Source organism: Lolium perenne, chromosome 4 (assembly GCF_019359855.2).
Source record: "Lolium perenne isolate Kyuss_39 chromosome 4, Kyuss_2.0, whole genome shotgun sequence".
Taxonomy (NCBI): domain Eukaryota; kingdom Viridiplantae; phylum Streptophyta; class Magnoliopsida; order Poales; family Poaceae; genus Lolium; species Lolium perenne.
The window spans coordinates 193,226,976-193,253,004 of NC_067247.2; the positions used below are offsets into that span (position 1 = coordinate 193,226,976).

The following is a 26,029-nucleotide window of genomic DNA, read 5'->3' on the forward strand; positions in this document are numbered from 1 at the left end:
ATTACTAAACAAGTGAATACTGTATTTTAGGTTTGAATTAAATTGTGCTGATGTATTAGAGAATTTGGCTTATGCCAGAGCTTATAATACTGATCATTAGTCCATACTTTTGCTGGAGGAAGCTTCCATGATATGATAGGGACCAGGCAAGTTCATTTCTTTCCTTCTGGTGTATCTGTGAAACTTTAGTCTGATTTTTTGTAGATCACCAATATTAACTTATTGGTATCATTATTCTTTTAATAAGTCTAAGGGGTTGTATATTGCTGACATAATTTAGCCCCTTGGTTGATACTTCCATTCCACATAAAAGGTTTTTATGAGACTAAAATATGCATGTAACCTTTGCAATGTAGTATTTCGAGTCTATATAAAAGTGTCACTTCAGATGAAAGAATGCGTGCAATCATGTAGATGTAATGTAACATCGGGCCGTTGTGAGTTATCTCATATGGATCCTAATTTCCCTGAGTTAAAATCGATGCACACTCTGTTATGAAGGTGATAATGTTTGGTGTGACTAAATTTGATCAATGAGTACGGACAACAAGCTAAAATTAGGATGTTTGAGACACCATCTTGTGTTAAAAAAAGAGATCCCTAAAGAGCACTAAGCTCCCAGGGTTGCGGGCGCTCGTGGACGCTCTGTCCATCCCTTTCGCGGGTCCCACAGCTGTGGATCGTATTCCCTTTTCCCCGAGGCCGCCGCCACGACCTGAGAGCACACGCACACATGAGTCATGACACACCCACGCCGCATCCAAACCCTCGCCCCGGACCTCCATCGCGCTGCAGCCGGAACCAGCGCGGCCCCCAGCCCCGTCACCGCCCGAACTGCTCCCTTCTCCACGGCGCCCGCCGCCTTCCGCCGCAACACTAGGCTCCTCTCAGGTAAGGCCCTCTTCTCCCTCGTCGGATTTCATTTTCCGGGCGGCTCCCGTCGCTGATCGGTTGGTGGATTGACGTGTTCCAGGGGAGAAACCGCTGACTGTAGAGTACATCGTGCCCATGGCCATGGGGCATGAGCGCGAGGAGCTGGAGGCGAAGCTCCAGGTGAGATGGATTGTGATTTGGGGTTTGTAAATTTGGGGTTTGTGTTTGGCCCTGGAAATGGGTTCTGATTTCTCGATCTGGCAGTGGTTTTTCAGGTGAAGAAGCGCTTTGACATTGATCCACCCGTCGCCCCCTTTGGTACCAATGTGAGAAGTCGATACTAGGCCGATCTTGGTTTTCTTTGGTACTGTTCTTAATATGGGCATGGGATCATATATATGCTGGTTCTATTTAGGTTCGTTGGAGTATTTTCCTGTCTAATTATTTTTTATTGTCTAATGAAATGAGTGGAATTTATAGTGCATTTATCTTCGCACTAATGTTGTCTGGTGCCCTGATGCACTTTAGAGATTGTCTATGCGCACAATTCATCATTTTTTGATTATCCATTAACAGTAGTGTATAAACTTTGCTATAAATAGCCGGGGTATTTGCCTTTTCTTTCGTTGCTTGCATACAATAGCATCAAAGGTCGTTTATGTTATTCTGTCAAAATGATCTGATGTTTAATGAAATGATTGGAATGTGTAGTGCATTTAACTTCCCAGTAATGTTGTCAACTGCTCTGATGCACTTCAGAGATTGTATATATACGATATTCGTCCATTTTTTTTTTATCATCCATTTAGTGTAGAAACTTGTGTTCTATGTAATGCACTAGGTTTTTTTTCTTCTTTCGTTGATAGCATCAGAGGTCGTTTATGTTATTCTATTATATGATCGTAATTTGCCCCCGAATTACGTGATTTTATAACTAAGATTCTAAATCTGAAATTGCTTAAACTTCTCGCATTACTGCATTTACTGTCTCAGTATCTTACGTATTTTCCGGGGCTTGTTTTGACGGGGGCTCTTTCTTTGGTTGCGGTGGCAGGTCGATTCGCTCAGCGGTGTCCTTCATTGGCTTGGCTGCGGCGGTGCGTGCGGCTTTGGGTGGCGCGGAGGTGGCGTCCCGTCTTCTCCGTGCCGCCTGCTTCTCCTCGCTGGTTCATTTCCTCTCTTGCATTCTCTGTAAAAAAATCGCGTTGGTGCCCCACTTCAGGGTGTGATTCCTGCAAATTCAGCGATTTGGGGTCGCATTTTGCTGTCGTTTCTGCCGGCGGCGCTACTTTGCCGTGCTTACTGTTTTTTGTGCGCGCATGGGCATGCTTTCTAGGGATTTAGGTTGACGGGTTGGGGATTTGAGTGCCTGGAGCCAACATGAACCCTGTATTTGGTTGGACGTTTCTTCAGTTTCATGTCCATGGGTGCATGGCTGTTTGTGATTGCAGCGGTGGCTAATGTCTGATTTACCGTAAATCGGTTTTGCCTAATGCAGGCTTACCTTTTAGGTTTAGGTGTTACCCATTTGAAGTTTACACTAAAGGATGTACAAAGAAGGCTCTGTGTACAAACCAATCAGAGGGAAGAAAAAAAAGGAGTAATTAAGCTAGCCTTTCTCTGTATCTGATAATTCTGGTATGTGATTGAGACAGTGTTTTTTATTCATATGAATTGCATCACCAGCTGACGATTAGGTATTGTATTTTCTTGAAACAACAGTTTGTTAGTTGCTTAGTGCTTCTCAATGCAGCACTGATGTTAGACGCCATTCTAATAGAATTTGGGAAGTACATGTAGTGAGACAATAGGTGTCACATATGAATGTTTTAGCTACCATAAGGATTTTGAGCATCCAACCAGCCTAGCGTTTTCAGTACACTTACCTCTATCTCATCATGCAAAATAGAATCAGGTTTCATAAGTTAAAAACATTCTACAAACTTTGCTGCATTAATTAGATCAGAGATGAGTAATGTCAATTCTGGAGTCGTATGCCTTACCTCTATAGTATGAAGGTTTAGTTGTTCGTAATGGATGGAAAATCTGGCTTTTTTGCACTGGCGTGTGCTGGTGTGTGACAGGTTGATATGTTGCATGATTCAGTTTTCTCTGTGCATGGTAGAGCTACAGATTTGGAGTGTTGCATGATTCGGTTTACTCAGTGATGGTATAGCTACAGGTTTGGAGTCAGTTTGTTTTGTGCAGTCTATGCTGCTGATTAGTGTTTACTGCTTCCAGGTGAAGCACTAGGCAGGTAGGCATGACGTTTGGCTTGTGCATCCAAGTTCCAGGAACCTCCAATGAGCATAGGTATTTATTTGAATTATAGAAATTGATGTGAACCACTGAAATTTCTACATGTCGATTTGTGATGTGTAATTGTGTGATGTTTAGTGGAGTCATTCTAAAACTTGATTCAACTTTGGTTAGTGTTTGATGTCAGAGATACGGTTCATTTAACAGCTTCATGTACATCCTTTTTGTATTTGAGTAGATATATGCCTATTATACATAGGTGAACACATGATGCATTAATAGGACGGCACAATCATATGACTAAGCGAGCAAAAAGGCTCTCTAGAATTTTTACGGTTATGGTACCACTACAAAGGTTCGGCTAGATTTGAACTAAATTTCAAAATGTTCAGATTCTTAGACTTTCCAGTATACATTAATAATTATGATGGCAAAATTATACATGGTCCACCGGTTCTCTTCTGGTCTGTTGCGTGATGTTAGCTACAGATTTTATCCATAAAAAATCTTTTTTTTGGGTCTATCAAGTTGGTTATGTGCTGTTAATCATCTCATATGGTATCATTTCTAAATGTAGGCTACCATGATGAGAATTTGGATAGGCATTTGGTACATACTTTTCTTTGTTTTTAGCATTTGTATCATCACTTCTTAGTCCTAGGCGGCTTAACGTAATGTTGGCCTAAAAACTTATTTTGAACTTCCCAAATCCTATTGAACAAATTCCCAATCTGAGAAAATAAAGAGAAATAAGTGCAGGCAAAAACATAATTCAGTCTAGAGTATTTTCTATATCCACGCTTTGCAAAAATTGGATCAAACATGGCAATGAATCAACTTATGTATTAAGGATAGTATATTACCCTCTCACTTTTAGTGTCATGTTATCCATGTAGAAATTCTTTAATCTATATGCCATGACACATCCTTCTGATGGCATCAAAGAATGGAGGACTAACTTGCTTGGTGCTGTCATGGGACAAGATATAACGATTTGTTCCCTCATATTGATTGAATCCTTCTCGCAGAAATTGTACAGAATCTAGGAAAAGTCCTGTTCACAAAACCATTTGGGCATCATGTTATGGAACCAAATATGCCCAATAGCTTTGGCTCTGGTGTGCTTAACAAAACAATGTAAGATCATTTTTGTTTGCTTGAGAATCTTATGCACCATAGGAAAAACAAATCCAGGTTAGTTTATCGTTTGAAATGTTCAATTGCCTACGCTATTCCACCACCAAGTTAGTTGTGCGATAAATATTACTTTGTCCACCCAAATTTTCTGTGACGTAATTAGTACGAGTTCAGTTTTTCGGAAGTGCTATGTTCAGGTAAGATAAATCCGAATATGACGTTCCTGTGAGGTGCTTCTGAATTGCCCCCAAAGTGTTCATTGTGAATCAAATCTGTTTTTTTTTTCTCATGGATTATGCGTCAAATTAGTAAGTGTGATTGCTATCTATAAAATCATATCTTAGATTTTGAACATTAAATTTATTAATATTATTTTTATGTTTTTATTCTGTAAGTATGAGGTGGCTCTTCTAAACTATAGTGGGCTTTGCACATGAGGCTGGTTGTGTGAAGCTGTAATTTTGCTGATATCCGGCACAAATTTCTGTTGTTTCAGTGTAGGTCTCCTATGATGATGATATTTCAAGATTCATTGAAAGTGAAAGGAAAAGAACAAACCAGAAGCCACCAGTTTTGTCGTGCATGCTTAAGATAGACTTGTGTTCTCGTGGTTAACTGGCCTCTTATTTTAGTTAGTGCTAGCTGACCTCGTGTTAGGCACTGATTACAATATGTTAATCTTTCAAATAATAATTCCTTTAGGTATCAGATTTCTATCGTGCTGAGTAATGGTTTCTCAACAATCCTGTTTATTCTCAGTGAATAGTTAAAGTTATTCACTATACTTTAAGTAATTGACGGTAACAAATCTTGTGTTGTATGCAAGAGAAACCTGAAGTCCTGAGCATCAACATAATGATTCTGCTCTTCCACTTATAATTATAGGTGTGACCATCCCATATTTAAATAAGGATGGATGATGATCCATTTATACTTCTCAATTCATTCTTCTGTAATATTTTTTCATGTAACAAATATTGTTGGGCACAGACATACAAGTGTAATGTGCCATTTATCTTTCTTGCACTAGACCATGTTGCCTTAAAACTTCAATTCAGTACACTGCTGGTATACACAATGACATATTGGTCACATTGATCCAGATTGTAGACACAATAGGTAAAAGCAATTTTGTTATTATTGGGCATATATCTCTTCTTGGAATTGTAAACCAATGCTATTATGAAGATCAATAAAGTAAATTTTATGAATGTTGCCATATTCAACAAAATTTTGAATATTTTACATAGTGGAGCGATGCATGGAAAAGCTATACAAGAAAGTTTAAATCATTGTTGAAATGTACTGTCATCTGATGGAGTAATTGTGATATTTTCCTAGGGATTGAGTATGGTTGCTTTCTTTTCTTTGTGGTTGCTCCCTTTTCTTTGCGGTGAGCATCCAGATTATATAAAAGTCATTCGATTGGAAAGAAAAACGGCGCGGCAAGACGCGCAAGGTCCATCTAGTACCATCTCAAGTCACGATACTTGTATAGAACCCAGGACAAAAAAAAAAGAACCTTGGAAAATGAATAGGGGATACGTGAAAACCACGATAAGAGCAGAAAGAAAAGATCAGTTTGAGTTGAGGATCAACCAAATGGCGATGAGTTCTTGCGTACCACGACTGGACTCTGCACCAGCGGATTGCAACCAAACATATCATGTCTAATAATAGCAAGATCACTCCTATTTATTTGACGGATTTGAGTCGAGTTGCTTTCCAGAGATCTCTTTCAACCGATCTGATCTCACCTCGGCAGCCTCGCGAGGCGGCGATAATGGCACCGCTCAAGAAAGGAGCGAGCCGCCACCGCCGTCCATGGTCCAAACTTCCGCACGACCTGCTCAGCGTCATCCTCGACCGACTCGGTCCAGCCTTCGTCGATCGAGTCCGCTTCCGTGGCGTGTGCCAGGGATGGCGCGGCGCCGAGCTTGCTCATCCGCGTCCACCCATGTCATGGCTCGTCGCCCCTGGGCACTTTGTCAGCTTCCACGACGCCGCCATCCACCGCGTCCCGCTGCCGGAAGATGCCGCTGGTGCCGTCTGCCGAGGCTCGTTCGGCGACTGGCTCGCCCTCGTGCCGCCTACAGGCCGCCGCCGCCCCTACCTACTGAACGCTTTTACCATGGAGCGGATCAAGTTGCCGCGCTGGAAGGAACAACCGATGGTTAAGTTGGTCCTGTCGTCGGCGCCGGACTCGAAGAGCTGCACCTGCACGGTTGCTGCCATTGTTGAGCATGAAGACGACTACAGGATGAGAAGTAAGATCGTTGTCTGCCGTGTAGGGCGAGGGGGCTCTTGGCGGACCATGACTAGGGCGTTCGAGCTCCAAGACATCATCTTCTTCGAGGGGAAACTCCATGCGCTCGACGCAAAAGCCCGTGTCCACGTCTTCCAAGATGAGGACTTCCGACGTGATGAGCCGTGGAGGCCACCCCAGTATAAAGAAGGCCAAGGGCTAAAAATTGGCGTCCACGTCGACATGCTGCATCTGGTTGTCCTCCATGGAAGTCTGCTCATGGTCGGTAGGGCCTTCGGGAGAAGCCGCGTGCCAGGTTGCACACACTTCACCAGCGCAGTCGGGGTGTTTACGCTCGACCTCGGAGGCGAGACCGAGACGGCCAAGCGGCCAGAGCCGGTAAAGGACTTGGTCGGCCACGCGATCTTCGTCGGCGACGCCTGCTGCGATGCTTTCGCCGTCGGTGCATCCTCCTCAGGGGGCGGCGGCGGCAAGATCAGAGAGAACCAAATTTGCTTCGTGGACGACGAAAAGAACATGTCGATGTCGTCGCTGGCCGCCTACGACCGCCGGTCTTTCCGGCAGCTGCAATCCTACGACGTGCGCAACGGCTGCCTCCGTACATACGAACCCTCACCTGCAGGGTCCCCAGGGCCAGGGACCTGGCGGGTCGGGACGGTGCAGCGCTTCCCGCACACCACGGCCATGGGACCGCCGGTGCGGACGGCGCTGCTTTCGGCGGCGGAGCTGGTGCTGTGGGACCTGACCAACTGCCTGGGAGCAAGCTACCGTCCCAACTACTACACAACGATGGTTGCAGGCGGGTCAAGCGTGACTGTGTGCATCTCCCTCCCTAAGACAGCACCAACACGCAAATACGACGACTGGAGCTTCACGCAGCACCGGCCATCGGCCAGGGAGGCGAAGCAGGCGGCAGCGCATGAGGCCGCCACGTTCCTCCGGAGCCGGTTCCGAAGTGTCTTGGACGACAGCCCATGGAGCTCCATCCCTTACTATCATAGCCACGTCGAAGAGAAGGAAGATGACCAAGAAGAAGGAGAAGAAGAAGAAGAGGCTCAACTTGACCCAGAATCAAACTTGAATTTTTTTGATCTGTTTGACTATAAACGTTGGTACACAGGGTACTAGTGCTAAGAACATCTTCAACAGACTGCGCCATATTTCGGCGATGTATATCGGCGGTTTATATAGCGCCTGGCCTATATGGCGCACATGTTGGAGATGATGCTCTAATTAGCCAGCTGCTCTTGTCGCTTCAGATGAGTACCATTGTTCTACAACATGCACTTGATTGGAGTGATCGTGTAACTCCTGATTGCAAACCAACATAGACGAGCCACACGTTTTACCACGAAAACTTTCGAACACTAGTTGCGATATTTGTAGAGTAATTTTCAGTAGACACATTTTGCCTTTGTAAACCTGATGATGAATTAGGATGTTTTCCTAAAATGTATAGAAATAGGGACTATCTATTTGGCATTCGAGTGTTTTCCTTTTGGCCATCACTCGAAAATCTGTAACCAATCACAACGTTACAGCTGTCAAACAGCTAGCTAACAACTCCCGCTTCTTTTCGTCCAGAGGGGAAAAGAACGCAATAAAGGCCACTTTACCACATCTTTTCCGTTTAAGGCTCTTAAATTTCTGCAAATAGAAACAAAACAGGTACTCAATAAGTTATATCTCAATGAAGAACTGATGACGCGTAAAGCACACGCTCGTTGGGAACCCCAAGTGAAAGGTGTGATGCGTACAGCAGCAAGTTTCCCTCAGTAAGAAACCAAGGTTTATCGAACCAGTAGGAGTCAAGAAGCACGTTGAAGGTTGATGGCGGCGGGATGTAGTGCGGCGCAACACCAGGGATTCTGGCGCCAACGTGGAACCTGCACAACACAACCAAAGTACTTTGCCCCAACGAAACAGTGAGGTTGTCAATCTCACCGGCTTGCTGTAACAAAGGATTAACCGTATTGTGTGGAAGATGATTGTTTGCAGAAAACAGTAGAACAAGTATTGCAGTAGATTGTATTTCAGTAAAGAGAATTGGACCGGGGTCCACAGTTCACTAGAGGTGTCTCTCCCATAAGACAAACAACATGTTGGGTGAACAAATTACAGTTGGGCAATTGACAAATAAAGAGAGCATGACCATGCACATACATATCATGATGAGTATAGTGAGATTTAATTGGGCATTACGACAAAGTACATAGACCGCCATCCAACTGCATCTATGCCTAAAAAGTCCACCTTCAGGTTATCATCCGAACCCCCTCCAGTATTAAGTTGCAAAGCAACAGACAATTGCATTAAGTATGGTGCGTAATGTAATCAACAACTACATCCTTAGACATAGCATCAATGTTTTATCCCTAGTGGCAACAGCACAACACAACCTTAGAACTTTCTGTCATCGTCCCTGTGTCAATGCGAGCATGAACCCACTATCGAGCATAAGTACTCCCTCTTGGAGTTACAAGCATCTACTTGGCGAGAGCATCTACTAGTAACGGAAAGCATGCAAGATCATAAACAACACGTAGATATAACTTTGATAATCAACATAACAAGTATTCTCTATTCATCGGATCCCAACAAACGCAACATATAGAATTACAGATAGATGATCTTGATCATGTTAGGCAGCTCACAAGATCCGACAATGATAGCACAATGGGGAGAAGACAACCATCTAGCTACTGCTATGGACCCATAGTCCAGGGGTAGACTACTCACTCATCACACCGGAGGCGACCATGGCGGCGTAGAGTCCTCCGGGGAGATGATTCCCCTCTCCGGCAGGGTGCCGGAGGCGATCTCCTGGATCCCCCGAGATGGGATCGGCGTTGGCGGCGTCTCTGGAAGGTTTTCCGTATCGTGGCTCTCGGTACTGGGTGTTTCGTCACGGAGGCTTTAAGTAGGCGGAAGGGCAAGTCAGGAGGCGGCACGGGGGGCCCAGACCATAGGGCCGCGCGGCCAGGGCAGGGGCCGCGCCGCCCTATGCTCTGGCTGCCTCGTGGCCCCTCTTCGTTTCGTCTTCAGACTTCTGGAAGCTTCGTGGAAAAATAGGCCCCTGGGCGTTGATTTCGTCCAATTCCGAGAATATTTTCTTACTAGGATTTCCGAAACCAAAAACAGCAGAAACAAAGAATCGCACTTCGGCATCTTGTTAATAGGTTAGTTCCAGAAAATGCACGAATATGACATAAAGTGTGCATAAAACATGTAGATAACATCAATAATGTGGCATGGAACATAAGAAATTATCGATACGTCGGAGACGTATCAGCATCCCCAAGCTTAGTTCTGCTCGTCCCGAGCAGGTAAAACGATAACACAGATAATTTCTGGAGTGACATGCCATCATAATCTTGATCATACTATTTGTAAAGCATATGTAGTGAATGCAGCGATCAAAACAATGTATATGACATGAGTAAACAAGTGAATCATAAAGCAAAGACTTTTCATGAATAGCACTTCAAGACAAGCATCAATTAAGTCTTGCATAAGAGTTAACTCATAAAGCAATAATTCAAAGTAAAGGCATTGAAGCAACACAAAAGAAGATTAAGTTTCAGCGGTTGCTTTCAACTTGTAACATGTATATCTCATGGATATTGTCAACATAGAGTAATATAATAAGTGCAATAAGCAAGTATGTAGGAATCAATGCACAGTTCACACAAGTGTTTGCTTCTTGAGGTGGAGAGAAATAGGTGAACTGACTCAACATTGAAAGTAAAAGAATGGTCCTCCATAGAGGAAAAGCATCGATTGCTATATTTGTGCTAGAGCTTTGATTTTGAAAACATGAAACAATTTTGTCAACGGTAGTAATAAAGCATATGCATCATGTAAATTATATCTTATAAGTTGCAAGCCTCATGCATAGTGTACTAATAGTGCCCGCACCTTGTCCTAATTAGCTTGGACTACCGGATCATCACAATGCACATGTTTTTACCAAGTGTCACAAAGGGGTACCTCTATGCCGCCTGTACAAAGGTCTAAGGAGAAAGCTCGCATTGGATTTCTCGCTATTGATTATTCTTCAACTTAGACATCCATACCGGGACAACATAGACAACAGATAATGGACTCCTCTTTTATGCATAAGCATATAACAACAATTAATAATTTTCTCATTTGAGATTGAGGATATATGTCCAAAACTGAAACTTCCACCATGGATCATGGCTTTAGTTAGCGGCCCAATGTTCTTCTCTAACATTATGCATGCTTAACCATAAGGTGGTAGATCTCTCTTACTTCATTCAAGACGGACATGCATAGCAACTCACATGAAATTCAACAATGAATAGTTGATGGCGTCCCCAGTGAACATGGTTATCGCACAACAAGCAACTTAATAAGAGATAAAGTGCATAATTACATATTCAATACCACAATAGTTTTTAAGCTATTTGTCCCATGAGCTATATATTGCAAAGGTGAATGATGGAATTTTAAAGGTAGCACTCAAGCAATTTACTTTGGAATGGCGGAAAATACCATGTAGTAGGTAGGTATGGTGGACACAAATGGCATAGTGGTTGGCTCAAGTATTTTGGATGCATGAGAAGTATTCCCTCTCGATACAAGGTTTAGGCTAGCAAGGCTATTTGAAACAAACACAAGGATGAACCGGTGCAGCAAAACTCACATAAAAGACATATTGAAAACATTATAAGACTCTACACCGTCTTCCTTGTTGTTCAAACTCAATACTAGAAATTACCTAGACCTTAGAGAAACCAAATATGCAAACCAAATTTTAGCATGCTCTATGTATTTCTTCATTAATGGGTGCAAAGCATATGATGCAAGAGCTTAATCATGAGCACAACAATTGCCAAGTATCACATTACCCAAGACATTAATAGCAATTACTACATGTATCATTTTCCAATTCCAACCATATAATAATTTAACGAAGGAGAAACTTCGCCATGAATACTATGAGTAGAAACCAAGGACATACTTGTCCATATGCTACAACGGAGCGTGTCTCTCTTCCATAAAGTGAATGCTAGGATCCATTTTATTCAAACAAAACAAAAACAAAAACAAAACGACGCTCCAAGAAAAAGCACATAAGATGTGATGGAATAAAAATATAGTTTCAGGGGAGGAACCTGATAATGTTGTCGATGAAGAAGGGGATGCCTTGGGCATCCCCAAGCTTAGACGCTTGAGTCTTCTTGATATATGCAGGGGTGAACCACCGGGGCATCCCCAAGCTTAGAGCTTTCACTCTCCTTGATCATGTTGCATCATACTCCTCTCTTGATCCTTGAAAACTTCCTCCACACCAAACTTGAAACAACTCATTAGAGGGTTAGTGCACAATAAAAATTAACATATTCAGAGGTGATACAATCATTCTTAACACTTCTGGACATTGCATAATGCTACTGGACATTAATGGATCAAAGAAATTCATCCAACATAGCAAAAGAGGCAATGCGAAATAAAAGGCAGAATCTGTCAAAACAGAACAGCTCGTATTGATGAATTTTAAAATGGCACCAGACTTGCTCAAATGAAAATGCTCAAATTGAATGAAAGTTGCGTACATATCTGAGGATCATGCACGTAAATTGGCTTAATTTTCTGAGCTACCTACAGGGAGGTAGAATCAGATTCGTGACAGCAAAGAAATCTGGAACTGCGCAGTAATCCAAATCTAGTACTTACTTTTCTATCAACGGCTTTACTTGGCACAACAAAACACAAAACTAAGATAAGGAGAGGTTGCTACAGTAGTAAACAACTTCCAAGACACAAAATAAAAACAAAGTACTGTAGGTAAAAACATGGGTTATCTCCCAAGAAGTTCTTTCTTTATAACCATTAAGATGGGCTCAGCAGTTTTAATGATGCACTCGCAAGAAATAGTATTTGAAGCAAAAGAGAGCATCAAGAGGCAAATTCAAAACAAATTTAAGCCTAACATGCTTCCTATGAAAAGGAATCTTGTACACAAATAAATTCATGAAAAGCAAAGTGACAAGATCAGGAAGATAAAACAAGTGTAGTTTCAAAAATTTCAGCACATAGAGAGGTGTTTTAGTAACATGAAAATTTCTACAACCATATTTTCCTCTCTCATAATAACTTTCAGTAGCATCATGAGCAAACTCAACAATATAACTATCACATAAAGCATTCTTATCATGAGTCTCATGCATAAAATTATTACTCTCCACATAGGCATAATCAATTTTATTAGTTGTAGTGGGAGCAAATTCAACAAAGTAGCTATCATTATTATTCTCATCATCAAATATAGGAGGCATATTGTAATCATAATCAAATTTATCCTCCATAACAGACGGTACTAAAAGACCAATATCATTATCATAAATAGGAGGCAAAGTATCATCAAAGTAAATCTTCTCCTCAATGCTTGGGGGAATAAAAAGATCATGAAAACCAGCTTCCCCAAGCTTAGAACTTTCTATATTATTATCAACAATGGTGTTCAAAGCGTTCATACTAATATTACTACCAGCATGCAAATAAGATTCCATAGGTTTTTTAATTTTCGCATCAAACAATCCATGTTTTAAATCAGGAAATAGAAATAGAAGCTCATTCTTGTCCATTATGCCAAACTAGTGTAATAAAAACATGCATGATATTAAGTAAAGTAAAACAAGTAACTAATTTTTTTGTGTTTTTGATATAGCAAACAAGATAACAAATAAAGTAAAACTAGCAACTAATTTTTTTGTATTTTGATTTAGTGCAGCAAACAAAGTAGTAAATAAAACTAAGCAAGACAAAAACAAAGTAAAGAGATTGAGAAGTGGAGACTCCCCTTGCAGCGTGTCTTGATCTCCCGCAACGGCGCCGAGAAATTTAGCTTGATGACGCGTAAAGCACACGCTCGTTGGGAACCCCAAGTGGAAGGTGTGATGCGTACAGCAGCAAGTTTCCCTCGCAAGAAACCAAGGTTTATCGAACCAAGAGGGAGTCAAGAAGCACGTTGAAGGTTGATGGCGGCGGGATGTAGTGCGGCGCAACACCAGGGATTCCGGCGCCAACGTGGAACCCGCACAACACAACCAAAGTACTTTGCCCAACGAAATGCTGAGGTTGTCAATCTCACCGGCTTGCTGTAACAAAGGATTAACCGTATTGTGTGGAAGATGATTGTTTGCAGAAAACAAGAGAACAAGTATTGGCAAGAGATTGTATTTCAAGAAAGAGAATTGGACCGGGTCCACAGCTTCACTAGAGGTGTCTCTCCCATAAGACAAACAAGATGTTGGGTGAACAAATTACAGTTGGGCAATTGACAAATAAAGAGAGCATGACCATGCACATACATATCATGATGAGTATAGTGAGATTTAATTGGGTATTACGACAAAGTACATAGACCGCCATCCAACTGCATCTATGCCTAAAAAGTCCACCTTCAGGTTATCATCCGAACCCTCCGTATTAAGTTGCAAAGCAACAGACAATTGCATTAAGTATGGTGCGTAATGTAATCAACAACTACATCCTTAGACATAGCATCAATGTTTTATCCCTAGTGGCAACAGCACAACACAACCTTAGAACTTTCTGTCACTGTCCCAGGTGTCAATGCAGGCATGAACTCACTATCGAGCATAAGTACTCCCTCTTGGAGTTACAAGCATCTACTTGGCCAGAGCATCTACTAGTAACGGAAAGCATGCAAGATCATAAACAACACGTAGATATAACTTTGATAATCAACATAACAAGTATTCTCTATTCATCGGATCCCAACAAACGCAACATATAGAATTACAGATAGATGATCTTGATCATGTTAGGCAGCTCACAAGATCCGACAATGATAGCACAATGGGGAGAAGACAACCATCTAGCTACTGCTATGGACCCATAGTCCAGGGGTAGACTACTCACTCATCACACCGGAGGCGACCATGGCGGCGTAGAGTCCTCCGGGAGATGATTCCCCTCTCCGGCAGGGTGCCGGAGGCGATCTCCTGGATCCCCCGAGATGGGATCGGCGTTGGCGGCGTCTCTGGAAGGTTTTTCGTATCGTGGCTCTCGGTACTGGGGGTTTCATCACGGAGGCTTTAAGTAGGCGGAAGGGCAAGTCAGGAGGCGGCACGGGGGGCCCAGACCATAGGGCCGCGCCGCCCTATGCTCTGGCTGCCTCGTGGCCCCTCTTCGTTTCGTCTTCGGACTTCTGGAAGATTCGTGGAAAAATAGGCCCCTGGGCGTTGATTTCGTCCAATTCCGAGAATATTTCCTTACTAGGATTTCTGAAACCAAAAACAGCAGAAACAAAGAATCGGCACTTCGGCATCTTGTTAATAGGTTAGTTCCAGAAAATGCACGAATATGACATAAAGTGTGCATAAAACATGTAGATAACATCAATAATGTGGCATGGAATATAAGAAATTATCGATACGTCGGAGACGTATCAAGAACTCACATATTATTTCCAAATGCGCATGTTAAAGTGAAGAACTCACATTTTTTTATGTAAAACTCCATAAGTGGCTTATCAAAATTGTTATCTCTCACATTGTCCTGTTAAAACAAAACAAAAGCACATATAAATTATTATTAAATGTTAAAAAACTGAAACAATATACCAAACAGAAAATGAATGCATATACACAAAAAAGAACCTTAGACACAGGATTGCAGAAGTCTTCTTCATTGTCTTCTGATTAATCATCTTCCTCGATGTAAGAATAGATGTCTCTACTTGCAAAGTTTGCGTGAAGTTATCAGAAACTTGAACAAAAAGATAGAAACTCAAATTATCAATAAAATAACTGGGCTTGCTGCCTGAAAAATCATGTATATATTATGCATATACACTGTATATGTTATGTATCCATACACTTGCTGGTTGATGCTATATACACTACATATACACTTGTATCTACACTACATATACACTTGTATCTACACTACATATAATATTCAGTCCCAAAAATGTGGGTACTGATCTGTCTGTGAGGGACTCAAATTCGCCCCACTAGAACAACACCAAAACAATAGAAGCCTACATGCACGATCTCCTTTCTGACCGCCGACTACAGGCGGCGATTTCTTCTCTTCCACCCCGCTTCTCTGCCTCTTTGGTGTTCCTCTCGCTGTGGATTTTGGGTCGGAACGAGAGAAAATGGAAACAAAATAATTCAAGCTCCCAATTGCAGTAGAAACAAGAACACTACTGACTACTAACAACAAGGTACTAGAACTCCTTCCAATCATCAAAATCATCAAAAAAGGCCAACAGATTCTGCATTTTTTGATAGTAGGATCCAGCGAAGAACCAGAATATACAAACCTACACTAATGCATTGAGCATATACAACTATTTAAAAACTGAAAAAGAGAAAGAATATGCATATACCCTGGAGGCTTGAGGACTTGCTAATACAAACAATGCACCTACATTGTGTATACATTGGAGCTGATATATACAATGCATCTACGATTGTATATAAACTCTATTTACTTGCATATACACTGCATTTACATATAAAACAAACAGTATATGCATCCAAAAATATCAATGAGCTAACAGAGAGGCAATCCACACTCTGGAGGCTTGATGACTTGCTAATATAAATAATGCACCTACATTGTATATACATTGGACTTGCTGATACATACAATGCATCTACGATTGTATATAAACTCTATTTACTTGCATATACACTGCATTTACGTATATAAAACAGACAGTATATGCATCCAAAAATATCAATGAGCTAACAGAGAGGCAATCCACACCGTGGAAACTTGATGCCTTGCTAATATAAGTACTATATTAAACCTTAACAACTTCGTTTTATCTCAGTTTTTTGATTAATTTTTTGCCTATCTGTCATGCTAACACGTGTTTTAGTTTGCTAAATTGCTGTTTCATGTGTACTTATGGGGGTGTTTTGCAGTTTGTGAATATTTTGACTCTACGTAGTTATTCCTTTGGTGCTTACTTCTGGGTGGGTGTAGTGATTTTTCCTACTGCACCACTGTTGCTTGGTGGGTCCCGACTGTGTGGTAAGCGGTGCGGTGGTGGGCTGTCGGCTTCTTAGCCAGGTGTCATTCGTAGTTGTTTCTTGGCTTTTCTTTTTCATCTTTCTGGTTTCGGCCGTCAAATCTTCTTTTCTTTCTTCGTCTTCGTTTTGTCTATAATGGTGAGGGGATCGGGATGTGGGTCTGTGCGTCCGCCTGTACGTGCCGGTGGTGGCGTTCCTGCTCATGGAGGAGTCGTTGGTGGAAGACCAGGTGCTAGCGGTCAGCGTCGCGGTGCTGGGGGTTCCGGCCGTGGGCGGTCCCGTGGTCCGCTTTCCGCTCGGGGCGGTGGTGTTGGTAGGCGACGCCACCCATGGCGTTCTCAGTCTCCGTATTTTGATGGCGCTGCAAGTGGTGATGGCGGCCAATCTGGGCAAGCCGGCGCCGGCGACCATGTGGAGTTACCCCCGGGGAGCTCTTCCGGGATGGCAGCCGTGCCGTCGCAGCCGCCGTGAAGGCACTTCAACTTCCCCGACGAGGGTCCACATCGGGGAGACGGAATCGATCTCATGAGCTGGCCCGCCGTGTGGCGGTGTGGACGCTCGACGAGCCTCCCGATGGCAACGAGCTAGCTGGGCCACTTTAGCACCAGCCACAAGATGGAGAAGGCCAGCAACCGGTGGAGAATTTGGTGCGCTGGTATGAAATCCTCCATATCTTCTCCCAGCTTTCCATAAACGCTCTTGGTGGTACACCTCAATCCCTTCCTCTCTATTGCATCTCAACTCCTCTTCCTCTCTCTCTCTGGCAGCGACATACGGGACGAGTACAGGACGGCAACATCAACCACGCGATCGACGGCGGCACCAGCGGCTGTGCGTGCCTAGGTAGGCCTGCCCAGACCACCCCCTCCTCCATCCCCGCAACCCTAAGCCTAAGAACGCAAGGAGCTGCACACACAGCTAGCGATTATGATGGTGGTTGTGTTACACGTCTGACGTGAAATAGGTGACCCCCCTCTTTCTCCTCTTCCATGTTTTTACAATGGCTGCTTGCACGCCATATGTTTGATGAAATGAATACTCGAAATTTTTGTTGTTGATGACAACCATTTGATACTGGAATAATTAGTAGGCTTGACCAAATAATGGTTGATTATTTCTGTCCACCACTCTCCTGGAAGGTTTACTGCATGCCAAATTAAGTTTGTGGAAAATTGACAACTTAGCTTATGCTGGGAACATTAGATAATTATATATGAGGTTGTGCCTTACCACTAGGGAGCCCTGCAGTTTCTTCGGTTGATAATTAAATATGATTGAGGAATTGTTTTTCTTTTGCAGCACGAGGCAGACCGCGGTGACTGGGACCGCCATCATCCCTTTCAAAGAAATGAAAGAAGAGAGCACTGTGGCGTTCCGACGATCATGGCTTCGCCACCCATCCCGGCTTTCTGTCGGTGGATCGTCCAACGAGGCTTGCCGCTGCTCTTTCTTACCTTCTGGCTAGATGATTTCCTTCCATATGCTACCATCATATTCTGTGTTCCATCCCCATCATGGAATTGATCCAGCAAAAAGATATGATCCAATCTAGCATGTCCAACTCTCCTAGTGGTATTCCTCTCAAACCCTCTAATGTCAGTTTCCAAGTCCTAACCAATCCAGCATGTAAATTATACTATATGGTTTTACCCCCACGATGGTTGACTTAGCAGAGGAGAAAAATGTATGGGCTCTTTGAAGCAAATTGGGTGGTCATCGACACTTCCCAACTTCCTACGCCGCCCATTCAACAGGCAAGAAATTCTATATCCTTGAATTCTTTGCTCTAGATAAAATTACTCATATAAATATACAATTTATGTCAAATGCAAACTCCAGATTTTCTATGTTACTTCTGCACTTTTATCAATCTAGATTTATTGCGCTTGCATTGGATGTGTAGGTAAATTAGGGTAGGCTGATCTTAAATTCTTCCATCAAATTTATTACGTCAACAGCAAAAAGTCCAGATGCACAATGTAGGCAAACATGGACAACTGGTATGGACTGTTTGATAAAAGTTACTAAATGGTATGATCCTCATTTTCCATATTTACATATAGACTGGATGATAACAGATAACAGTTACTTCATGATATGATATTCTTTGCCCGTATTTTACGTACTCATTTAATTTTGTATGAGCTCCTATAGAAAAGTGACTGAGATCTGGTGGTCTTCACTGTAGATTTTCATTCTTAGAGAGCATTGGACATGTCCGAGTAGATTAGACTTTCATGGGTTATTGGGAACCTAATAGAGCCTTTTGTATATGTTCCAGTTATGCTCTTAAGGACCATGCCCATGAATTAACAGAAAATGAGTATGGAGTATTCCCTATTTATTATTGCGTGAAGCACTACAAGTAGTTTGCTATTATGGGGGAAAATCAGTTATGAGCTAGGTAAACAAAAACCATTCTATTGCAAGCGAAACAGCAAACAACCATATTGTACATCATCTCTAGCACAATATTTAGTGGAACACTCGGATTAGATGGGCTACCTTAGGCTTAATAAAGAGCACATCTTTTGCCTGCTATCATTGATTAGAAATAGTAATCCCCTGCTCCTAATTAATATACAAAATAGTTGGATCCTCACAGGATTTCTTCACGTGTATGGGTGTAATTATTCTTACCGTGAATCCAATTCACGACCTTCGATTATTCGTCCACATATTAGATGATAAATGAGTAACATATTATACATGTCAACAAATCTATATTCTAGAGCCGCCGCCGGCAGGACTACGATAGCAACCTTCACCGCAAGCCCTCGATCTCTGGAATGGCGCCACGGCACTCCTGACCCGCCGCTCCCAGTGTGCTCGCACGCTACTCGCATAATATAGTGTACGGAGAAGTGCTCGGTCATGTCTAGGCGTTTCATTTAATATGTGCTTATTTTCTTACATTCTTGCTTTCTCTGTGTACATATTTCGTCTGTCTAACCTGACTAATATTCCCATTCATTGTCCTTCGTTTTCCAGAGATTACTTTATGATGAAGCTGTGAGATTTTCTGTCCTTTTTGTGCTGAAGTACTTACTGGCTCGCTTGCTGAGAGCAAATATGTTAGTCTATGCATACGCTTTTTTATGTGGATATTTCTTTTCTCGGCCTTTCACATTATTTAATAGGCGTACCCTCTATATCTCAGAGGTTGATTTTTCCTCTTTGATTGTTATCTTCGTGCAGATTCTACTATTCACTGAAAGAGCCACGCTTTCAGTCCATTTCTATGTCCAACTCTTTCGTGTCTACAAAGTTTAGCTGGCTCCATGTGGGGTATTGCATTGCTCTACTTCTGTCTGCATACTTGCCAGCTAATGCGCTGTGTGCGTTATCTTGGTACCTAAAATGTAAGGGAGCTTAATATGAGACTCAAAAAATCTGGAGCTCATAGTGATAGTTTCTTGGTTCTCAAGCTATCTACGGAGGCTAAAGTCAGCTAATGAACATAGTTTACATAGAAAAGACATATCAGCAGTACTTAGTTTAGGCAACGTCCTGACGGCAGGCAGACGACTGCCTTCCCTGACTGTCTCCTCTGTATTGTGTAATTCAGAGTATCTGCAATGCTCGAATGTGTCAAGAGTTGTCTTTTCCCCCTGTTTTGATGTTGCTTTTTATTGTTACCGCAAGTATATGGCATGACATGCTGATGCTATTCTGAATGCTATTCTGAATGGAACGCAATCCTTTGCTCTTCGTTTTCTTAAGCATACGAATATTAACTGAATCCATGGACCATGGTGGCTCACGCTTATCCTCAGCCGCCTGAAGTTCCTTGCTTCTCTTTCCCTGCCGCACCTTCTCGCTCATGCCTCAAATGCGTCGGCTCCAGCACTAGCGGCATCCTCCGTGCCAGGCCGACAAGGCGCCTAGGCTGAGGACGACCTCGCCACCCGCAAACTAGAGCCTAGATCAGCTGCAAGATGTCTGGGTTCGGCGTCATGCCAGCGGGTCGCTGGCGTGGGTCGAAGAAGAAGCAAGTGGAGGGCATGCTGTCTCGACCCCTGCTATGCAACGTCCGCCTCCGCCCCCCTGGTGCCTCGGTTAACTTTCTCCTCCGCTCTCATATACATGACTCCTACCATTTTGCTCCCCTGGATTGCCCACTTGGTTCTTTTTTCTTATTCGCGTTTTGATCTCTGCATCATGTAGAACAAAGAATATCATTAAAATTACTTTTTTCATAGATAATCATTAGAATTAGCTAGCTACATGTGGGTTGCCTTCGCTGGCCTGGCCCATTTAAACAATTCGTCCAAATTGTTAGTCAACATGTTTTTACACATCCTCTACCACACGTCGTGGCCATTATTCTTCAGATAGAACGCTCTGTAAACTATAGAATCACACTCCAAACTGAAATAATTAATTAACACTGATTATTCACGCAGAAAGGTTAGTGTCCTGGGCGCGGCGTGCCGCCGCGCTTACGCTTGCTAGTATAAACAATGCACCTACATTGTATATACACTGTACTTTCTGATATATACAATGCATCTACGATTGTACATAAACTCTATTTACTTGCATATACACTGCATTTACATATAAAACACATAGTACATGCATCCAAAAAAAAATCAATGAGCTAGTAAGTAACAGAGAGGTGACCCATACCCTGGAGGCTAGAAGACATGCTAGTATATCAGCAAGTACAATCCACCACAGAGAACACAAACATTTCTGCATTTTATACATGTACAATGAAGAAAAATCATGCATGAGACTGCATTCCCAATGAATAACACCTCCATAATCCAAAACAAAAAGGGACTACAGGGGACCTAATCCCCTCATAGATTTCCTCTCCACAAAACACCACCCTCAGATTTCATCTCCACAAAAAAGGGGACACCCACCTCACTCAGGCCCCTGCCAGTCGGTAGGCCAAGGTGGTGCCCCTGTACAGACAACACCAGCATCAAAGCCGACACCCACCTCCACCGCGCTCAGAAACAAACACCACGGTTCCACCTCCACCGTGCTAAGGTACAAAAACCACAGGGAGCAAAAAGGCGACACACACAATGCATATACATCTGTATATATTGGGAAATTTGCATCTCTCCACATTGTAGAAATACACATGTTCTTTGCATGTACAGAGTTAAATAAGTAAAATTATGCTTGCAAGGATGTATATGTACCAAAACAAAAATGTATTTACAGATAGCCAATTTTATTCCAAAGCCCCCCCCCCCCCCCCCCCACATAGAATACTTCCCTACAACAGTGTGTATATACCATATACCTCTATACATATTTTGCATATACAAAAAATGTATCTATCGATAGTCATTTACTAATTTACTTCGTCCAGAAGCGACAGTAAGAACAGGTCAGGTGCCAGATGCAGGTACAGGGTGAAAACAATGTACCCATTTTTTGTGCACCCCTCTGCTATGTGCTTCAGAGGTTAAACTAGACGCAGTGCAACACAAGTATCTATTCAGTCACGCAGAATAATCTAGCAGAGCACAAACTAGCAGTACTACCTCTTCATCATCAATCATCAAAAGCCAGAAGCCAAGGTGCTCTGCAGAACTGATGCAAAACACTCTGAAAAAAGGGACGAAAATCCACCATTATCATGACCAATTTAAACACTTCCCACACCTCCAAAAAATATCCTCATGGGACTGCTTCATGCTACTAAATTACTCCCCAAAACATACACAGAACACTTGCGGCTAATGGATTTCATCCGCACATGAACACCCAGAAGCATCCACGGGAAACCCCCATACTGTTCACCAAACCCTACGGAGCAAAAACATCTAAACCTATCCACGAATCTCCTGCACACTCACGGCCTTTCCTGTTACTGAATTCGCCTCATCATGGAACAAAACAACAGATCCACGAAAAAATCCGCCGACCAAAACCTCGCCACCCACATCACCAAACACCTAGACGGCTAGAAATGGTACACGCAGGTCGCTTACCACTCACGGAGTCGTCGTTGACGACCAGAAGAACAACGAGCTTACCTTGGGGCCGAGCTCGACGAACAACAATGGAGAAGCCCCCCAGCCCCCCCCCCCGCAGGTTGCGGAAGGCGCAGCAAACTGCGCTCGACCGCGGCGGACGGGCTCGTCTCCGACCATGACGGCGATTTCTCCCCTTCCGCGCTGCTCTCTCCCCTTCCCCGCCGCTCTCTCCCCTTCCCCGCCGCTTCTCTGATAATTTGTGTTCCACTCGCGAGGGATTTGGGTAGGGAAGTCCGAGCGAAAAAACCGATGAAAACAAAAAAACAGAAAAATACAAAAACCGCGCAGAAACCGGTCAACCATGGGTGAGCCAAACAGGACTGGCCAGCCGGGTGAAAAATACATGTTAGGAAATTCGAGTGATGGCGAATTATAAAACAACCGAGTGATAAACAGCAAAAGTGTAGAAATAATGCTCTTGCAATTCAGGGATTTTGCTGGCCCTTCCAGATCGTCCACTTTACCGGCCATGTCACAGCTCGAGTAGCAATGCAGTTTTGGCCATCTTATCGCGTAAGTCCAGGTTTACGCCTAGTTTGGTTAAATCCTGCCCGGCAGGGCGTAGGCCCGCGCCAGGATCAGTCTGGCCAGGAATCAATCTCGGACAACGCTAAGACTGCTCATAGTGGGAGTAACATAGGTAGTAACATCACACACCCCAAAGCATTTTGGTGACATGGCATGTCAATAAATGAAGAAAGAGAATGGAGTGGTAACTAGCTATGTTACCATAACATCACACTTCTCAAGACAAAATGAGTCTACAATCTAATAAATATGGCATGTATGACACCACATATATGTAACTACCCATTATGAAGGTAGTAACATAGGGTAGTAACATACACCATGTTACTACTCTATGTTACTCCCCACTATGACTAGTCTAAAAAAACAGCGTTCAGTTAAACCCAGTCAAGATCTAGCCGCGGCCTAAACCACCCCAATCTCGGTACAATCATTGGGACAAAAAAACATCTAGTCCCACAATGTGGAAACTATTCCCTGTGTGGTCATCCCGAATTGCTGCAAAAAAAAGCACACCACTCCTTTCTTGTGTTCCGATTTCGAGGCGGCGCTGGCGGGGATAGAGGGACTTCGGTGAGGATTGTGTGGACGTCGGCTGCACAATTAGCCAGAGGAGACGGGCGTTCCCCCTATCCTCACAAATGCCTCTATGAAGCCCACCCTAGCATATGCGAGGTCTCGTCTCCCCTCGCCGCTCCACTCCGGAGAAGATGAAGCAGCGCTCCGTCGCATTTATCTCTCTCCAGTGAAGTTCCTTGGGTATATTCTCGGTGATCTTGCGATTGGTCGCTGCCAGCGGTTGTTAGGATTTCGCTAGTTACTCTCGGATCATTGAGGAATATTCATGAGTACACGGGGAATTATCGTCTCCACTAGAGGAATTGTTTCGAGCGAGATCCTGTAATAGCGGTCATTTGCTAGTACAAGTTAAAAGGCAGTTGTAGGTTCCTGGAGATCTGGGTTAGACAAATCCAAAACTTCGTCATAAGCCGAACCTAACTCCATCCATTGATGATTCCGATAACCCGCACGTATACGCAAGCCATGTGTGGCCATTTGCAATCCAAGTCACCTGCGTCAATCACCTATCAATGTTCTTTCTTCTATCCAAGTTTCTTAAAGCGGTGAATATCATCTTTTTTTTGGGAGTGATGTTTTGGCACATGGGAGCGTATGCTCCTTTTATTTTGAAATACATGTTAGACACATTTTAAAATGTCAAAAAAATTGAAACAAAAAATTTGCACGTACATCTTCATGTGCTACGCGCTCACAAAGTCGTTTCATGAAAAATCGACATGTCATGTGGCGTGTGTAAAAAAGACAAAATTCGGTGCTGAAACAAAGACTTATCACAAGATAAATTTTCTCTTTTTCGTTTAGACTACAAAAAATATCATTTTTTCGTGAAACTTGACGAATACACATATATTATGGAGATGTACATGTAAATTTTTTTATCAAATTTTTTTAACACTTGAAAATATGTTTTTATGATAGAGGGATCATATGGACCCGGGAGCCGAATTGAGTTTCTGCTTTTTTTTTTGCTAAAGACTATCATCATATTAACCCTACATGCTTATTATATTAACCCTACCCATCACCCAAATGATACATATTGCTCACTTAGCGTGTGCAGTATACAAATTTTACTAGGGAATCATCATGCATCTGTTCTGATTAGCACATAGTGTTTTGTGGTGTGTCTTTAGAAATGCCCCACCCCCCCCCCCCCCCCCATCCCACCCGCGTGACTTCGACCCTGCCGCCACCGAGCGAAGCCCGGCCATGGACGCCGCCTCCGGCCAGTCCCAGGCCTTTCCTGTCCCGGTCGAAATTCCCACCACCGCCGCCCAGTTCCGGCCAAAATCGAGCGCCATCGCCGAAGCAGCAATCTCTAGAACCCCGGCGGGCCGACAGGTCTTTACCGTGCCACGCACCTGCACTGCGCCGAACTCCGATGTTGTGGTGCCGCCAAAGATGAAGGAGGCACGGCCGGTAACGAAGCCCAAAACGGCCATCTCGAAGAGGCCTGCGCCGACGGCGCCTGCGTCAGTACCTACCGCGCCCGCCCCCACAAGACCGAAGAAGAAGGCTGCTGGCGGCCGCGGAAAGCATCCGCCGCCTTCCATGGACAGCACCGGCCAGTTCATCGCCCCGCATCAGCCTCCTCCATCGCCGCATGTCGTCGAGGAGCCAGCAACCCATACGCGCCACCGACCGACCGCAATGTGGTCGATGAAAAGACCCGAAGGTAACTTTTTTTTCTTTTTTCTCTTCCTTCAATTTAAAAAAATAAAATGATGTAAAGTGGAGCCTTAGCCTAGATACCTAAAGAGATCTTGTGAGGACATCATAAACCATAGAGTAATCCCTACCTATATATAGAGGGCTCAAGTTGAAGTGTTACACTCAAGCAAATTGAGCAAGCACTTGATCTTGGGGATAAGAGTCAAATCTTCATAGTCAAACCTTTGATAAGTGATACGTCTCAAACGTATCTATAATTTTTGATGCTCCATGCTTGTTTTACACCAATTTATATATGTTTTGCTCATACTTCGTTGCAGTTTTATACATTTTCCGGCACTAAGCTATTAACAAGATGACACAGTGCCAGTTCCCTATTTTCTGTTGTTTTGTATTTCAGAAAAGTTGTATAGGAAATATTCTCGGAATTGGACGAAACAAAAGCCGAAGTCAATATTTTTCCGTAACGAAGACAGAGTCCAGAGGGGGGAGGGTCGAAGAAGTGGCGCAGGGCAGCCAGACCACACCTCGGCGCGGCCTGGCCTTGGCCCGCGCCTAGGGGTGGTGTGGGCCTCCTGGCCTCCACCTACCTCGCCTTACGCCTATTTATTCACGATCTCGAGAAAACCCTGAACACCCGAGACTCCGTCCATGAAAAGTTCCGT

The 26,029-nt window shown here is 43.4% G+C and overlaps 2 protein-coding genes and 1 long non-coding RNA gene across 14 annotated transcripts; all 3 read left to right on the top strand.

The window, feature by feature from the left end:
• The first annotated feature begins 605 nt into the window (after nt 1-605).
• On the top strand, nt 606-5,480 carry LOC127295310 (uncharacterized). Of its 6 annotated transcripts, none has more exons than XM_051325242.2 (6): nt 606-891; nt 974-1,053; nt 1,149-1,199; nt 1,928-2,039; nt 3,115-3,186; nt 4,161-5,480. In XM_051325242.2, the coding sequence occupies exons 1-5, from the start codon at nt 741-743 to the stop codon at nt 3,132-3,134; spliced, it is 414 nt and encodes a 137-aa protein (XP_051181202.1). In that variant the 5' UTR covers nt 606-740; the 3' UTR covers nt 3,135-3,186; nt 4,161-5,480. The 6 variants fall into 6 exon arrangements, with proteins under 6 accessions (XP_051181202.1, XP_051181201.1, XP_051181203.1 ...); XM_051325241.2 differs by having other exon boundaries at nt 4,766-5,480; XM_051325240.2 differs by having other exon boundaries at nt 608-891; nt 1,928-3,186; nt 4,161-4,269; nt 4,766-5,480.
• Nucleotides 5,481-5,880: 400 nt separating this feature from the next.
• Nucleotides 5,881-8,155, top strand: LOC127348910 (uncharacterized). The gene has a single exon (XM_051374768.2). It carries the CDS (start codon nt 5,936-5,938, stop codon nt 7,661-7,663), a length of 1,728 nt encoding a protein of 575 aa, XP_051230728.1. The 5' UTR covers nt 5,881-5,935; the 3' UTR covers nt 7,664-8,155.
• Nucleotides 8,156-16,632: 8,477 nt separating this feature from the next.
• LOC127295309 (uncharacterized) lies at nt 16,633-20,190 on the top strand. Of its 7 annotated transcripts, XR_011743189.1 has the most exons (6): nt 16,634-17,233; nt 17,346-17,542; nt 17,878-18,150; nt 18,252-18,332; nt 18,482-19,652; nt 19,777-20,190. It is a non-coding gene; the product is annotated as an uncharacterized lncRNA (long non-coding RNA). The 7 variants fall into 7 exon arrangements; XR_007847703.2 differs by having other exon boundaries at nt 16,633-17,233; nt 18,252-19,652; XR_007847701.2 differs by having other exon boundaries at nt 17,878-19,432; nt 19,570-19,652.
• The last annotated feature ends 5,839 nt before the right edge of the window (nt 20,191-26,029 follow it).

Coding starts and splice junctions, on each gene's coding strand:
- LOC127295310 (XM_051325238.2), top strand. CDS start 741: ATGACACACCCACGCCGCATCCAAACCCTCGCCCCGGACCTCCATCGC. Junction 892..973: donor CAACACTAGGCTCCTCTCAG/GTAAGGCCCTCT, acceptor GACGTGTTCCAG/GGGAGAAACCGCTGACTGTA. Junction 1,200..1,927: donor TCGCCCCCTTTGGTACCAAT/GTGAGAAGTCGA, acceptor TTGCGGTGGCAG/GTCGATTCGCTCAGCGGTGT.
- LOC127348910 (XM_051374768.2), top strand. CDS start 5,936: ATGTCTAATAATAGCAAGATCACTCCTATTTATTTGACGGATTTGAGT.